At 32.0% G+C, this 18957-nt stretch overlaps 1 protein-coding gene and 1 pseudogene across 1 annotated transcript in view; both read left to right on the top strand.

Annotated features, from left to right (window-relative positions):
* WDR78 (WD repeat domain 78) overlaps positions 1–18957 on the top strand; it is an 82041-nt gene that overhangs the window by 47507 nt on the left and 15577 nt on the right. The window contains 6 exon segments of the mRNA XM_011369602.2: positions 1389–1583; positions 12437–12645; positions 15178–15264; positions 16502–16653; positions 18334–18491; positions 18781–18902. Of these exon segments, the coding sequence (XP_011367904.1) occupies positions 1389–1583; positions 12437–12645; positions 15178–15264; positions 16502–16653; positions 18334–18491; positions 18781–18902 (923 nt within the window).
* On the top strand, positions 8781–8899 carry LOC111745297 (annotated as a pseudogene).

Raw genomic sequence — 18957 nt, 5'->3', positions numbered from 1 at the left:
ACACCACACTTTCATTATCTAATCATCATCTACCAATGAACATTTAGGTTGCTTCCATATCTTAGCTATTATATATGAAATGTCTTTCTTTATCTCTTGTTATAGCCTGTGTTTTAAAGTCTATTTTATCTGATAGAAGTATTGCTACTCTGGCTTTTTTTTTCACTTCCATTTGCATGAAATATCTCTCTCTGTATTTTACTTTCAGTCTGTGTGTATTTTGATTTGAAGTGGGTCTCTTAAAGACACTATACGTGTGGGTCTTTTTTCTTACCCATTCAGCCACAGCATGTCTTTTGATTGGAGCATTTAATCCATTTACATTAAAATGATTATTTATAGACGTTTAGTTATTGCTTTATTGTTATTCATATTTATGTTCTTGCCTCTCTCTTTCTTGTTAAAGAAGTCCCTTTAATATATCTTGTAATACTGGTTTGGCGGCGAAGAACTCCTTTAGTTTTTTTTCTTGTATGGAAAGCTCTTTATCTGTCTTTCAATTCTAAATGACAGTTGTGCTGGGTTGAGTAATCTTGATTGTAAATCCTTGCTTTTGAATATTTTGAATATTTTGTGCCAAGACCTTTTGGCCTACAAAATTTCTGTTGAGAAATCAGGGGATAGTCTCTTCTGGGAGCTTCCTTGTAGGTAAATAACTGCTTTTTTCTTGCTACTTTAAAGATCTTCTCTTTTTGTCTTTAACCTTTGGCATTTTAATTATGATGTGTCTTGGTGTGGGACTCTTTGGGTTCATCTTGTTTGGGACTCTCTGAACTTCCTGGCTAATCTACTGTTGATTCTATCTAATTTTGTCTTCATTTCAGTTATTGTATTCATCATTTCTGACTGGTTCTTTTTTATGGTTTCTATCTCTTTGTATGCGTTCTCACTGATTTAACCTATTCTTCCTCGAAGTTCGTTGAGTATTCTTATAACCAATGTTTTGAACTCTAAAGTAATACATTTTCATGTTTTTAATCCACTTAGGTTTTGATAATTTGTTACAGCATTAATAAAAAATTAACACAGTGGTGTAATAGTCCTATAAAGCAATAATCAGATCAGACCTTCATCTAAAGACTGATAATCTTATTTTAATTGAAATAAAAATGTATAGAGATAAAAATTACCTCATGAGGTTATCTTTGCTTATCTTCTGAAAACTACATTTTTTGAGTGATTAAGAATTTCAAAATGAGGTAATATATGTATATCTTGCATGTGCTTGGTACATAAAGGATATTCAATGAGTATCTATTGTGGTTGTTGAGTACTGGAAGAAAACAAATAGTAATGACAAAATGTCATTTTAAAAATATTTAGAATGCATGAATCATGTAATATTATTTGGATTATTTTATCATTACATCATTTTCTGTGTTTTACAGATAGTGAAGCTAGTTCTCTAATGGATATAGAAAATGTAATTCTGGCTAAAATGCATGATGATGAAGAAGACCACTCAGATGCAATATTTAAATCTGAAAAGTTTCATCAGGACTTATTTTTTATGGAACGAGTTCTAATGGAAAATATATTTCAGCCAAAACTTGCAGCTTATCGTCAGCTTCCTGTTTTAAAAGGTATTTTAAAAAATAATCACACTTAAACAAGCTCAAATAATTTTTAAAAATTTAATAGCGTTATTAATTATTTTTAAATGTAACATCTACACTAGGTTATCACTTATTAGAAGATATGTTTATGTAGTTTTCAGCACTAAACAAGAGAGTAGCAGTAGAATTTAGGTTAGAGATTCCATAATAAGAGGTAGTCCCTTATATTCAAAACTTCATAAGCATCTGTGGCTCCTTTGTCCCTGCATTGAATTATTCTTATTCAAACTTCCTTTCTATTGCCCATGATACTTTCCAGGTTCTGGCTTTTATTACCTCTTCCTAATTTTATCGCAGGGTCATTTTTCCTGTTTTCATTGCTAATATCCCATCTCATGTGTTCTCAGAATATTTTGAAGGGTTCTAGAGATTATCTAATTCAACCATTCAATATTTTAATGAAGAAAATGAAGGCTTTAGAAACTTTCTAAGGTTACATAGTCTATGACAAAGCTAGGCATCCAACCAAGGTCTTTTGATCCCATTCCAATTCTCTTTCCATTCTGCCATCCTGGCATGTTGATATATCATAAACATAGGTTTGAACATGGCATTTAATTGCTAAAAAAAAATCATCAGTACCTTCTCATTGCCTAGGATAAATTACAAACTTCATATGTATTGTACAAAGATATTTGCAGTCTTGCCACAGACTACTTTATCTCACTGTATTACTTCAGAAACCCTAAAACTTAGCTGTATTAGGCTTACAGAACCCCAAACAGAACCTAAACGTTCCTGCCTTATGTACCTTTAGTTAGAATATGCTTGACAGTCAGTCCACTCTTGTACCCATCTCATCTTTGCCTATTGTATTTCCAGCTTTCATGTAAGGGCAAACTCCTTCATGAAATCTTTCTTAATCCTTCAGGTCAAAATTGAATTTATGTATGCCTACAGCAAAAAAATTAGGTTACAAAATAACATGTGTAACAAATAGTTGTAAACTTTTTGCGTACATACATCCAAGAACATAAAAAAAAATGTTCTTTCTCTCATATTAGGTTGATATTTAAAATTTTTCATCATATATGTAAACTTTCATCCTATATTTAAAGTTATAAGGTTGAAATTTACTTAATACTATGCATTTCGACATTTTAAAAACAAAACTGTTGGTAGATTACTTCTTTAAATATATCTAAGAAATAGAAATATGATACAAAAATTTTTAATGAGGTAAGATTTACATACAATGAAGTATAGATATTTTAACTGCAGTTTGAAATATTTTGAAAATATATAAGCCAGTGTAACTAATACCCTAATCAAAATAGAAAATATATCCATCAATCTCATATGTTTCTTTATGTTGTTTTCCAGTTAAACCTTACCCCCCATAGAAGGCATTGACCTGATTTCTCTCACCATAAATGAATTGTTTTAGTATATCATATAAGTGAGTTCATATAGTAAGCATTTTTTTATATCTGGCTTCTTTCACTCAACATAATTATTTTGAGATTTATCTAGGTTGATGTGTATATAAGTAGTTCACCTTGTTTCCTGAGTATTATTCCATTTTATGAATATACTATAATGATTTATATGGTCATTCACTTGTTGATGGATACCTGGAGTGTTTCCAGTTTTGAGCTATTATGAATAAAGTTTCTATAATCATTTTTGCATGTCTTTTTGTGGACATATGTTTTAATTTCTCTTGGGTAAATACCTAGAAATAGAATTATTGGGTTATTTGGTAAATGTATGTTTAACTTTTTTAGAAACTGCAAAATATCTTTCCAAAGTACTTGTACGATCCCACAGGCAATGTTCAAGAGTACCAGTTTCTCCACATTCTTGATAACACCTGATGTAGGTAATCTTTTTAGTGTCCTAAAAATTAAACATGATGAATACTTGTTCATGTGCTTTCATTTGGTAATTTGTATATCTTCTTTTGTGTAATGTTTGGTCAAGTCCTTTGATTATTTTAAAACTGAGTTGTCTTTTAAAAATCAAGTTATAGGAGCTTATTTTATATATTCTGGATACAAGCTCTTTGAAAGATACATTGCGGCTATCATTTCTAACTTTATGGCTTGCTAATATATATGTCTTTTGACAAGCAGAAGTTTTAAATTTTGGTGAAGTCTTATCTACCAGCTTTTTCTTTTGCAGTTAATGCTGTCCACGTCCTCTCTAAGAAATCTTTGCTTGCCTTAAGGTTGCAAATATCTTTGTCTTGTTCCTGAACTTAGAATGAAAACATTCAATATTTCATTGTTAAATATGATGTTAGATGTAGTTTTTTTGTAGGTGCCTTTTATTGTTTTGAAGAAATTTCCTTCTCTTTCTAGTTTCCTAGACAACTTTAAAGATAAATGGATATTAAATTTTGTCAAAACTGTTTCCTACAACTATTAAAATGATCATACATTTTATTCTCCTTTAGTCTGTCAATGTGGCCAGTTTCATTGCTTGATTTTCAAATGTTAAAACAAATTGAATTCCTCTGGTTATACCTCACTTGGGTACATTGTGTTATCCTTTTTATATATGGGCGAATTCAATTTTCTAATATTCTGTTGAGAACTTTTGCAACTGGGTCCATGCAGCATATTTTTTTTGTAATTTTCTTTCCCTGTAAAGTCCTTGAAAGATTTTCTTATCAATGTTATGATAGACATATAAAATAAGTTTTGGAAGTCTTCTCTCATTATCTATTTTAAAAATATTATATATTATTTTCCTTTAACTGTTTGATAAAATTTACAAGTGAAATCATCTGGAACTGAGTTTTTTTTATGGGGAGTTTTCAAATTACAAATTTATTTTTTTGACAAATATAGGGTTATTCTATTTCTACTTGTGTCAGTTTTGGTAATTTGTGAGAAATTTACCTATCTTGTTTATGTTGAAATTATTTGCATAAAGCTGTTCATAATATCTTCTCCTTAAATTCCATCTCTTAATATCTGTAGGATTTAGAGTGATATCTTCTATTTCATTCTCGATATTGGTCATTTGTGAATTTTCTCTTCTTTTTTGTTATTCTAGTTGGGCCTTTTTCAATTGCATTAACCTTCAAAAAACATTACCTGGCCTTGACTTTCTCAATTTTTTGTTTGCTTTTTAAAACACTTCAGTTATTTCCATTTTTACATTTGTGTTTTTCTTCTACATTGTGTTTATTTATTTTTTATGCTTAAGATGTTTATTTATTTTAAAAAATTTAAATTTATTTATTTATTAATTATTATTATTTTTTTTATGGTGACGAAATCCAGAAGTTTCAACTGTATACTTTAACAGTAAGGTATATATATATTTACACTGTGTGTTCACCTCCCATGGTTAGATTCGTTTCTGCCATCACATATTTAACCCCCTTTACCCCGTCTACCTAGCCCCTTTTTCCTCCTCCTGCCCTCTAGTCTATTACCACTAGTCTATAGTCCATGTCCATGAGTCTCTGTTTGTTTGTCCTGTTCCTTTGTTGCATTTAGGTTTATATCCCACATATAAGTGATATTGTGATTTTCAACTTTTTCTGTCTGGCTTATTTTGCTTAGTATGGTTATTTCAAGGTCCATCCATGTTGTTGCAAATTTTAGTATTTCATCTCTTCTTATGGCTGAGTAATATTCCATTGTATATATGTACCACAGCTTCTTTAGCCAATCGTCTGTCGTATGTCCTGGCCACTGTGAATAATGCTGCTATGAACATCGGTGTGCAAATATCTTTTTGGATATGAGATTTCAAGTCTTTGGGGTAAATACCCAGTAGAGGGATTGCTGGATCATATGATAGATCAATTCTTAGTTTTTAGAGGAACCTCCATACTGTTTTCCATAGCGGCTGTACCAATTTTAGTCCCACTAGCTTCTTAAGATAGAAAGTTGGATCACTGATTTCACATCTTTTTTCTTGTCTAAGACAGGCATTTAATACCATAAATTTATCTATAAATTTATGCTATTATATATTTATCTATAAATACTGTCTTAGCTGCATCCCGCATATTTTGATATCCTTTGTTTTTAATATTATTCTGTTAATAATAATTTCCTATGTGGGTTTTTCTTTGGCCCATAGTTTAGTTAGAAGTGTGTTGTTTAATTTCTAAGTTTTGAGTAATTTTTTAGCTATCTCTTTTTTATTAAATTCTAATTTAACACTGGTGTGGTGGTCAGAGGATATATTGTATATGATTTCTATCCTTTGAAATTTATTGAGATTTTTTATGTCCCAGCATATGGTGAATGTTCTATACTCAAGAAGATTGTGTATTCTGTTGTTATTTGATGTGGTATTCTTTAAATGTTAATTATGTCAAATTGGTTAATAGTATTTTTCAAATTTTTTATTTTTATTGAGTTTTTCTTGATCCAGTCTATCATTAATGCGAGAGTAATGTTAAAATCTCTAATTATGATTATTGATTTGTTTATACTTTCCTTTAGGTTTATTAATTTTGCTCTGTATATTTGAGAGCTTTATTTATCAGGTACATTTAAACTTAAAATTGTTCTGTCTATGGATGCTACCCCTTTTTAAAATCATTATTTATACTTTTATCATTAGGAAATGCCTAAATTTATTCTGGTAATATTCTTTGTCTTGAATTTTAATTTGTATTATATTAATATAGCCACACTAGCTTTCTTATTGCTATTATTTGTGTGGTAGATATTGTTCCTTTTACTTATAACATTTTTATTTTGTTTAATGTGTATCTGTTGTAAACAATGTATATTTTGTCTTTATTTTTTTACTCAGTCTAGCAATCTCTACTTTTTTGAACTTTTATCTCTGCCTTCTCAACTTAGCTAGATTACTGTATTTTGCTCCACTTACTTCCTGGCACTGTGGTCAAATAATTGTACTAGGCTGAAAGTGAGGTTAACCATGATGTTCACAGTTGTGCAATGCTTATTGTTTAATGCCTGAAAACAGTTACCTCATGTTTCAATTCCAGTTTTATATTTATTTATGGTAGAAGGGCAAGTCTAATACAATTAATCCATAATGACTGGAAACCTACCATAGCAATGTAGAATCCATCATTGGTCATTTTAAAATAATGAAATAATACTTCTGCTTTTAGGTATAATGTAGATAATTATGAGACCACAGGACAGGGAGATTATTATGAGACCACAGGACAGGGAGATTAATTGTAGCAGAGTATGATCTTTTGCTTATTTGATAACACATAGTTAAGAGCTCAGAGAGGCTGAGGTGACTAGAATTGGTGAGATAGGGAATCAGATAAGAGGGAGCTATGCAGAGGAAAAACTGCATAAATATGTTATTGAGTCTTTGTTAGGGTAAAACTCCAGAAAATAAGTAAAGAACAACCACCACGGAGTTATAAGATAAACAAGTCTCACAGTTCACACAGGACTGGGGGACATTTGAATTCTGACTGGCAATAGGGAGAGACCCTTAACATTAAGGTTAGACTAACCCTAGAGTAAAGGCTAGTCTAAGACCACCCTCCCTCAACAAACAACCCTTTAGGAAAAATCTTAAACAATTAAGATCTGAAAGTATGTTAACTGCTTCCAAAAACAATCTTTAACACAGTATAAAGGAAGAAAACACAATCCAGACTTTCAATACTGTAACATTTACAATGTCCAGCATCCAACAAAAAAATTACTAGTCATTTGAAGAAGCAGAAAATTGTGAGCCACATTATGTGAAAAATCAGTTAATAGAAACAGATGAAAAGGTGGCCAAGATTGTGGAAAATCAGATAAGGACTTTTAAAAAGCTATTATACCTAGAATAGTCAATACAATATTGAAGGAGAAAAACAAAGTTTGAAGATTGGCACTACCCAACTTCAAGATTTATTGTAAAGCTATATTAGTTAAGACAGTGTGGTTATTAGTGAAAGAATAAACACATAGGTTAATGGAATGGAATAAAGAGTTCCCAAATTCATCCACATAAATATAGTCGATTGATCTTTGACAAAAGTGGAAAGGCAATACAATAAGGTAAAGATAATCTTTTCAACAGATAGTACTGGAAGAATTGGACATTTACAGGCAAAATAAAGAATTTAGACACAGACCTTATACTCATCACAGAAATTAACTAAAAATAGATTATAGATTCAATGTAAAATGCAAAACTATACAACTTCCAGAAGACAACACAAGACAGATCTAGATGACTTTGAGTATGGCGACGGATTTTTTGATTTACCACCAAAGGTATGATCCATTGAAAGAAATAATTATTAAGTTGTACTTCATTAAAAACAAAAAAAACAAAAAAACAAACAAAAAACTGCTTCATGAGAGATATTTTCAAGAAAATGAGAAGTCAAGTCATAGACTGGAGAAAATATTTGCAAAAGACATATCTGATAAAGGACTCTTATCCAAAATATTCAAAATCTCTTAAAACTGAACAATAAGAAAACAATGTGATTTAAAAATAGCTAAAAATCTTAACAGGCACTTCACCAAAGAAATATACAGATAGCGAATAACTATATAAGAAGATGCTCAATATCATATGTTATTAGGGAATTGCACATTAAAACATTAATGAGACACCATTAGCACTTGTTAGAATGCCCAAAATCCAAATACTGAAACTATCAAATGCTGACAAGGATGTGGAGTATCAAGAATTCTCATTCAATGCTGGTGAGAATGCACAATGGTTCAGCAGCTTTGGCAGATAGTTTAGCAGTTTCATGCAAAACTAAATATACTGTTACCATATGGTCCATAATAGTACTCCTTGGAATTTACCCAAAGGAGCTGAATAATTATATCCACACAAAACCTGCACACAGATGTTTATTAACAACTTTATTGATAATTGCTAAAACTTTGAAGCAACTAAGCTGCCTTTTAGTAGGTGAGTGAATAAACAAATTGTGGTATATATAGACAATGGAATATTATCCAGTACTGTAAAGAAATGAGTTATTAAACCATGAATGGACACAGAGAAAACTTAAGTGTATATTACTAAGCAAAAGAAGCCAATTTGAAAAGACTGCATAATGTATGTTTCCAACTGCATGACAGTCTGGAAAAGGCAAAAGTGTGGAGACAGGAAAAAGATCAGTGGTTATCAGAGATTAGAGAGTTAGGAAGAATGAATAGGCAATAGCAATAAAACTATTCTGTGTGATACTACAATGTTTAAATCCATAGAATGTACATCACCAAAAGTGACCCCTAAGTCTACGGCCATGCCACCCTGAACAAGCCTGATCCTGTCTGATCTCGGAAGCTGAGCAGGGTCGGGCCTGGTTAGTACTTGGATGGGAAACTGCTTAGGAAGACCAGGTGCTGTAGGCATAAAAAATATAAAATAAGGGAGTGTAAACGGAGAAGGTCCTTGCAATCTGTAAGATCAATCAAAAGTTGCCTCACCTAAAAAAAAATCATTATTGCCCAAAGTCCATAGTTCATAATGTGAACTATGGACTTTGGGCAATAATGATTTGTCAATGTAGCTTCATTGACTGTAACAAAGGTACCATTAGTACAGAATGTTGATTTTAGGGAAGGCTGTGCATATATCTGAGTTTTAGTATACTTTGCAGTGAACCTAAAATTGCTCTAAAAATAGTCTATTAAAGAAAAAGCTATTTAAAATATGCTTAAGTATTTAAAAGAAAATAAGAATATGAGAAAAGTAATGAAAGCTACGTGTAAAACCAAAAGAAATTTCTAGAGCTGAAAAATATCATACTTGAAATAAAAAATTCACTGGATGGGCTTAAGTATACTGAAAACGGCAGGTCAGTGAACTTGAAGACAAAGCAATAGGAACATTCTAAACTGAAGTACAGAGGGAAATAAAGCTAAAAGAAATAGAGGCTCAGTGATCTGCGTCTCAAGATCAGTCATGTGATTTAACATATATATAATTGAAATTGTAGTAGAGTAGAAAAGAGAGGAGGAGCAGAAAAATATTTGAAGAAAGAGTGGCTAAAAATTTTCCATACTTGAAAAATCTTTAAGCCAACAATTACAAGAAGCTTGATGAAACTAAAGCAAGATAAACACAGTAAAAAACACATTGAGAAATATGGTAAGTAGTATGTCAAAAAATCTTAAAAGTTGCCAGGAAAAAAGACATTACATTCAGGGAAGAAAGCAAATAATGCCCTTATTTCTCAATAGAATCCAGAAGAAAATGCAATGACATTTATACTCTGCTGAAAAATTCTACACCTATACAAAATATTTTCCAAAATTCAATGTGAAATAAAAACATGTTCAGACAATCAAAAGCTGAGAGAATTTGTTTCCAGCAGACCAGCATTGCAAGACATATTAAAGGAAGTTCTTCAGGCTGATGGAAAATAATAATAGAAATTAGGATCTACACAGAGGAATGAAGAGTGCTAGAAATGGAAAGTGTGAGTAAAAGTAAGAGACATTTCCCACCATTTTAAATTTCTTTAAAGATAATTAAATTGACAAGATGGTTCTAAATTTTATATGGCAAAGCAAAGGACCTAGAATAACCAAGTCAATTTTGAAAAAGAATGAAGCCGAAGGACTTACCCTCCCTGATTACAAATGACTTACTATAAAGCTACGGTAATCAAGGCAGTGTGGTATTTGTCTAAGAATAGACATAACAGAATAGTAGGTCCTGAAATAATCACAGATCTATATGATCAATTGATTTTTGACAAACACGCTGAGGTGATTCAGTAGAAAAAGGCTGATTTTAAATAAATGGTGCTGAAACAATTTGGATAATGGATCCTGGGGTGACAGACTCCAAGGAGTAGCACGTAATCGCCAAGAAAATGTAGGCATGTGTACTATAATGGACAAAGCAGTAACCTGCATAATCTGATTTGCAGAGGTCTATGGCATTAGCTATTTGATCATGATATCCTTAGAAGATAAATAGGCAGGTGGTATATTAGTTTGCTAAGGCTGCCATAACAAAATACCACAAATTGGGTGGCATAAACAACAGAAATTTACTTTCTCACAGTTCTGGAAACAGGAAGTCTTAGATCAAGGTTCCAGGAGGTTTGGTTTCTTCTGAGACCTCTCTCCTTGGCTTGTGTATGATCACCCTCTTAGTGCCTCTTTACGTGGTCTTTTCTCTCTGTTTGTGCATACATTGTGTTTCTCAGTATGTCTAAGTTTCCTCTTCTTATAAGGATACCTGTCATATTAGATTAGGACCCATATTAATGGCCTTATATTAATTTTATCACCTCTTTAAAGTTCTTGTCTCCAAATACCATTACATTTTGAGGTACTGGAGGTTAGCGTTTCAGTATATGAATTTTGGGAAGACGTAACTCATCCTGTAACAGGCAGTCTCTTTCTAAATTTTCACTCGATCTGTGTGAGCGAAACAGTTCTAGGTCAAGTGAACAAAAGTGTAACTTGAAATACCAACATAAGTCATACCCCCTTAACCAGTTCCTAGACTTGAGCCAGAACTATAGACCCAAAACTTCTTGAATGAAATCTGGGTCCATTTCAGAAGTTATCTCAATTCACTGCCAAAAATATACACTGTTAATATTTTCCCCAAAGGTCCCAAAGCAAAGTCTTTGCTTTGGGGAAAAGGAAATAATCAGAAATTTTAGGGATTACTGGACACTGGCTCTAAATTGACTCTAACTCCAGGAGACCCAAAACATCACTGTGGTCCACTAGTCAGAGAGTAAGAACTTATAGAGGTCAGGTAATCAACGAAGTTTTAGCTCAGATCCATCTCACAGTGGGTCACTGAACCCCTCCTGTGGTTATTTACCCTGTTCTAGAATGTATTCTTGGAAGAGAAGTAATCCAGCAACTGGCATAATTCCCACATTTGATCCTTGACCTGTGGAGTGAGTGTTATTATGGGAGGAAAGGGCTCAGCAGAAGCCACTAGAGCTGCCTTTACCTATGAAAATAGTAAATCAAAGCAGTACACATTTCTTGAGGGAATTTGGAGATTAATTCTATCGTCAAGGACTTGAAAAATTCAGGAGTCTTGATCTCACTACATCTCCGATTTAACTAATCTATTTGGCTTGCATTGAAAATACATGAATCTTGGAGAATAACTGGATTATTGTAAACTTAACCATGTGGTGACGCCAATTGCAGCTGCTGTTCCAGATGGGGTTTCATTGCCTGAGCAAATTAATATGTTCTCTGGTAACTGGTGTGTAGCTATTGATATGGTGATTTTTTTTTTTTTTTTTTTAATACTTGTTGGTAAAAACCACCAAAGCCATTTGCTTTCTGCTGGCCAGGCCAATAATACACCTTCACTGTCCCACCTCAGGGGTATATCAACTCTTCGGCTTTATGTCATAATTTAGTCTGCAGGAAAGTTTCCCTTCAATAAGACATCTCACTGGTCCATTACATTGATGATGTTATGCTGACTGAACTAGTGAACAAGAAGTAGACTTATTGGTAAGACATTTGCATGTCAGAGGATGAGTAATAAATCTGACAAAAATTTCAGGGGCCTCATCGAAATTTCCACTGGTCCAATTGTGTGGATTATGTCAAAATACACCTTCTAAAATGAAAGATAAGTTGTTGTATCTGGCCTCTCTTACAACCAAAAAAGAGGCACAATGCCTGGTGGACCTCTTTGCATTTTGGAGGTAACATATTTCTGTTGCATTTGTTGCATGACTTAACAAGCTACTAGCTTAGAGTGAGGCCCATAACAACAGAAGATTCTGCAACAGGTCCAGGCAGCTATTCAGTGTGTCCTGTCACTTGGGCTGTATGAACCAGCAGATCTAATGGTGCTGGAAGTGTCAGTGGTAGATAGAGATGGTGTTTGGACCCTTTGGCAGGTATAGGTATAGAGGACAACAATCTTTTTATTTGGTTTGATTTTAGAACCGGAACCTGAAGAGCCTGAAGACTTTTTAGAAGGTGAAATACTTGAAGAGGTAGAAGAAGAGGTTAAGAAGGAAGAAGAAGAAGAAATAGAAATAGGTGCAGAACAATCAACAATACCAGCCAATTTGGAACGACTTTGGTCCTTCTCCTGTGACTTAACCAAAGGCCTTAATGTGAGCAGCCTTTCCTGGAATAAAATAAATCCAGTAAGTTATTGAATATTTCTAGCACTTACGGGCAATTGTCAAGTACTAATGAAGATTTTTACAATTGACAATTCTGTTTCTAGCATTAGGGCAATTGTCAAGTACTAATGCAGATTTTTTTTTCTCTGATATTAGGCAAGGTATTTAAATTGACATAACTCCCAATTTTAAAATGCCTCTAAAACAAATTCATGTTTCTAAAAGGGAAAAATGCAAAGAGAAAAATGTTTTTCTCCTTTAATATAAAAACACTATTTTTATTTTAGGAGATGTACTTGGGACATGACATACCCTGACTCCATATCAGATATTGACAAGTGAACTAGAAGATAGTATATAATTGACTTATTTTAAAATATATTGAACTCATGTACCCAATTTTGTATTCTCCTTAAATTAATTATATTCAGAAGTATGTATTTCATTCAATGACCCTACAAATGTGCAAAAATAATTTTGAAATTTTTAAAAATATTATTACCACTACTAATAGATAATACTTAAATAGCACTTACTATGTACCGGGCACTATTATAAGCATTTTACTTGTATTAACACAAAAACTCTATGAGTTAGGTATTAACTTCCCCATTATGTTGATGAGGAAACTGAAGCTCAGAAAGGATAAATAACAAGCCCAAAGTTACACAACTGGTAAGTGCAACAGCTAGAATTTAAACCCAGACATCTGCCTCCAGATTTCTTGCTCTTAACTATTGCACTGCTAAAAATCATCTTGGCACAAATTAGCTGAATCATCAAACTGAGAGAAGGTATGTTTGCTTGTAAAAAAGAGATGATTATAGAGTAATGAGGTTTATTTTCTCCTGGGGTTTATAAATTGTTTCTGAAAACAATTTATATCAACTAGTGATTCCCAAAAAGTGTTGTGTAATAGCAGTATCTTTGGAATAAATATTTAGTGTATTTTTAAAGTGGTCAAAACTAACTTGTTTCTTTAGACTATATTGAATGTATGTTTAAGAATTAGCCTTATTATTTAATTGCTACACCTTATAAGATACTCTGTGCAAACATGATAGTTGTTATGATTATTAAAAAGCATACCTGTAATTGTTGTTGAAACCTAAATAACACATTATTTAAATTATATTTATTATTTTTTAATAAAATAAAATACTTTCTTTATAGATTTTTCTTTGTAAAACTATATTTGAAAACATCTTGTAGATAAGTGAGATTTAATAAATCAATAACTAATAAATAGATGAATCATATTTAGAAACTGAATATACTAGTATTTAAAAAATTAATATGTTGCCATTGAGATTAAAATTAAATGCTTGCGAATGAAGCTAAAAATATATGACAGATGGCATCTATCATATTTATTAATTTATTCTATAAATATTTATTGAACATTTCCTCTGTGCCAGGAACTTTGTTAAGGCACTGGGAATACAGTAGTAATTTAGTCATTCATAAACCCTGCCCACATAATAGTTATCTATATACTTTAATAAGGAAAATAAATAGTGCTGCGGGAGCACATGAGAGAGGCTCATGCTTCTTAGAGGAAGTGGCGCCTATGCCGCGTCTAGAAAAGATGAATAACAATTTGTCAATGCAGAGTATAAAGGGTGGTGGTAAAGAGTGTTTTAAGGCAGAGGGAATTGATGAGAGATGATGTTAGCTTGAAAGTAAGATGATGGCAAGAAAATATAATAATATATTTTCTATAAAGGTATTCTGATTACAAAGAAGAGGTTGTTTGGTCAATCATTATACGCTTGTCTATATGTACTTATATAAGCATTTCTTTAAATGACTTCATGTATTAGTGACCTCAATCTGCCATAACGAGATACTATAGACCAGGTGGCTTAAACAACAGAAATTTATTTTCTAATAGTTCTGGAGTTTGGGAAGTGAAGGGTCAAGGTGCCAGTTGATATGATTCTTGGTGAGGGCTCTCCTCCTGGTTTGCAGATGGCTGCCTTTTTTGCTATGTCCTCACATGGTAGAGAGAGAGAGCTCTGGTGTCTCTTCTGCTCTTTATAAGGCCACTGATCCTATTGGTTTAGGTCCCCACCCTATGACCTCATTCAACTTCAATTAACCCCTAAAAACCCTATCCTCAAATATAATCACATTGCAGATTAGGACTTAAATGTTTGAATTTTGGAGAGTAGACACAATTCAATCCATGGCACCTGTCTTTAATTAAAATGTCTTCTATTTTACATTTAAAGTGATTAGGTCATTTTCAAAAACCTGTAAGATATTACAATGTAATAATACAATCTTGGAAGATTATCTTAATATTTAAAAAAAACGTGTTAGCAATTAGTTCTTTTTGGGTACTTATTCTTTAATCTGAAAATGTGATTATTATTATAATTGCTTAGAAAGATGGAGCTATAGAGCAAAAATAGATGGTATACTGGTTATTTTTCTCTCAATTGAAATGTTATCATAATTTTTAACAGTTCATCAATATGCATCTTTATTCATTTGCCAATATTTGTATGCCATCTTTTCTTATTTTAAATGTATTTTTCTGGTTTTCAGGACCTTTTGGCTGTTGGTTATGGGCACTTTGGATTTAAAGAGCAAAAAAAAGGATTGGCTTGCTGCTGGTCAATAAAGAATCCCATGGTAACCGAAACAGGAATAAGACATTTAATTAAATGTTGGCATAATTCTTATAAAGTGGATAGTTGTGTGTAATAATTAAAGTCAAGAAAAGTTTTTCAAGCAAGATTTTATTTCCTTTGGTTTAAGTAAGGACAATTAAAATTTGTTCTTGTTGCTATGGGATAAAGAAATTCATTCAATAAATATTTTTTGAGCATCTACGATGTGCTGTTAGATCTGATGATCCAGAGCTAAACCAGTATTGTTTATCATGGCTAATTATAAAGAAGAATGGATTTGCAAATGAAAATCCTTTGGAAATTATATGTTTCATTTTATATTGGATTGTTTCTTAATATATGAATAACTCTTTATCACCTTATAAGATAGATTTCTGCCATCCTCAGTAGATATAAAATAGATTAATATGAACCTCTTATTGCCATGGATTTTTCAAAGGAAATGAATACGAGTCAGTCATGTTTTTTGTTTTTGTTTTTGTTTTTTGCTCAGTAGCCCTAGTCAATTTGTTATTTTAATGCTTTACATTTAGTTTTAATTCACAACTGAAATGTAAAGTGGAAAACTTAGAAAGGGATCAGAAGAGCACTGGGATTATTTATAAAAATAGAGTTTTTATAAATAATCCCAGTCCGTTAGGAAGCTGGGTTTATATAGCATAAAACAAAGAAAGAAGCAGTTTTAAACATATGGACAAATTGATATAAGATCCATCATCAGCAGGTTATCTTCTTATCCTTGTAGGGTGTAAAAACAAGAAAGAATTTGTATTAGACATGGAAACAAAGCAAAACAGCAACACTTGACAGAGTTGTAGAAAAGAATACCTTAGAGAGTTTTAGAGCTTCTTCTATTGTTTAGAAGTGATTGGATAATCCCAAAATCTGAAATAGATACTGGAAGATAGGAATATATGCTAGATAATTTAGAATTCATTATTTTTTTAAGAAGGCAAACCTGTGATGGTTATATAAATCCTGATGAAAGATTATCAAAACATGATAATTATTGTAAAAGCCCATCTTGTATTTCTTAAACTTATTGAGCTCTGAGGTTTCATCAAAGTAAAGGTTTTGTTCTCATCTTTATTGGAAGTTAGAAGAGAGAGGTAACCGAACATAGACTAATTCCTCTCACATCCCTAATGCCACACTAAATTTCAGTCATCGTCATACCCTACTTTCCTGTGGTCTACAAAACCAAGTTTAAAATGTAATGTAATTATTTTTTAATTCAGTGGCCAGAACGTATTTATCAGAGTCCATATGGAGTTACTGCTGTGGATTTTTCAATTGGAGCACCTAATCTTTTAGCAGTTGGCTATTACAATGGCACCATTGCAGTTTATAATGTACAAAGCAACAGTAATGTTCCAGTTCTGGATAGTAGGTAAGAATCTGTTACAAATGGGTATAAATCCATTATATCTAATATAAACATATTATACATGCTTTTTTAGGGAGAACTGAAAATTTAATGTTATTTGGTTTTGAGGGAATGTTTATGTTGTTAGTGAGAGTGATGCTATTATTTTTCTAACATTTAATAATTCCTCATCCTGCCCCTCCAATTGAAATGCTCTGTCCTAATACCTCCTTCATCTCCTTCTCTGCCTTCCTCACTGACAAACTTCCTTTGGCTTGACAGTTTATGCTTACTCTTTTTAAAAATTTATTTTTCCCCAGCTTTATTGAAGTATAACTGAGAAAAATGTATATATTTAGGTTGTACAATGTGATATTTAAAGGTGTAGAATGTGATGATTAAATATATGTGTACATTGTGAAATGATTACTACAATCGAATTACCTAAAACATCCATCACCTCACAGTTACCTTTTTTTGTGTGGTAAGAACACTTAAGGTCTACTCTCTCAGCAAATTTCAAGTATACAATACAGTACTATTAACTATACTCTCCATGCTATACATTAGATCTCCAGAACTTACTCATAACTGAAAGTTTATCTCCTTCATTGTTTCAATTTCACCTCCTCCAGAAAAAATTCCCATTTCTTTCTTTTATTCATCTTATACATACCTTTATCACAGCATGTTTCATGATATATATAAATTGTTTACATATATGTATATATGTACACATATATACATATGTATGTACGTGTGTGTGTGTGTGTGTGTGTGTGTGTGTGTGTGTGTGTGTGTATCTTCCTGAAGAAGCTGTAAGCTTTTTGAGGGCAAGGATTAAATCTTACTTGCCTTTGTATCTTTAGTAGGTCAGGTAATATCAGATTTATTAGCAGGATTACAGTGTTTCATTAAGAATGAATGAATAAATGGATGAGTCATATTGAGAAAATAAAAAAATTAAAGGAGAAAGATATTGAATATGCTAGTTTTCTGTAATAGACTAGATAACAATGGGGCAAAAATGAGGTGGCATACTGATATTTGTGTTGGAATAAATATCTAGAACTGGATGGAAATAGGCATTAAAGCAGGGATTATTAAACTTCGAAATTGTCTGTATAGTTTTGTAAGTGTGGGCCTTTCTGCTTATTTCCAGGAAGGTCTATAACGTTTACCAAATAATCAAAGATATTTATGATTTTAAAAAGATTCAGAACTATTGTTTTCGAGAGTTTGCATAAAAATATCAAGGAAGTCAGTACTAGGAACAGAGCAGCCCATGAATCTGTTAGGAAAATAGTAACCTCAGTGATTTTAAAATCCACTGATAAAATTCATTGAGAAGTGAATAAAAGTTAAACAACTTTTAACTAGGAAAAAGTAAATGAATAGAATAAGTGAAATAGATTTTGAAAAGAAAGGAAATATTTGCTCTTGTATTCCTATTGTGACACCTAGTGTAATTAAAGGCAGTAAAAAATTTTTTAGTAAGAAATGAGAAAAATAGCAGTGACTATTAAGTGAAAAAATGATTTTTTTGGTTTTTCAAAATATTTAAAGTCCAGTTTTGAAAAATAAAAGCATCATTCTGTAAGTAGCTTATGCTGCTATACAGAGCTACCTTTATCACTTAAACTCAAAGTTCTTTTAAAAAAATTATTATAATGATTCTATATTTAGTAACTTTCCCTGTTTCAGTGAATCACCTCAAAAACATTTGGGACCTGTATGGCAACTACAGTGGATAGAACAAGATCGAGGAACAACAGGTGACGACAAAAGAGAAATACTAGTTTCTATATCAGCAGATGGAAGAATCTCCAAATGGGTTATACGGAAAGGACTAGACTGTCATGGTAAAAAATATATACATACATACATATATATTAAATTATCTTTCTCTTGTTATGTGTTGAATTAAAAATTCCTAGTAAACCATTTGTAAGAGGTGACAAATATTGGTTTTACTAAATAAGAAAAAAACTGGCCTTAGTCATTGTTTTTCAAAGCATCTAGCTCTGGAATTTGCTAACTTTAACCTAATCACACACAAAAGATGGCAGAAATCATAATATTGTTTGCACATTATATTTATGATACTGTCTTATATGGTAAATAAGTTCCATATTTTTTCCTTAAATAAAGATTTGATGCGTTTGAGGCGAACTACTGCCAGCAGCAACAAAAAAGGAGGAGAAAAAGAAAAGAAAGGTGAAGCTTTGATATCTCGACAGGCTCCTGGAATGTGTTTTGCTTTTCATCCCAAGGTAAATTATTTCAGTCCATTTTTTGTTATTGCATATAACAGTTTCCAATACTTAA

This window comes from Pteropus vampyrus, unplaced genomic scaffold, assembly GCF_000151845.1.
Source record: "Pteropus vampyrus isolate Shadow unplaced genomic scaffold, Pvam_2.0 Scaffold151, whole genome shotgun sequence".
Lineage (NCBI taxonomy): Eukaryota > Metazoa > Chordata > Mammalia > Chiroptera > Pteropodidae > Pteropus > Pteropus vampyrus.
This window is presented reverse-complemented; position numbering and strand designations above follow the sequence as displayed.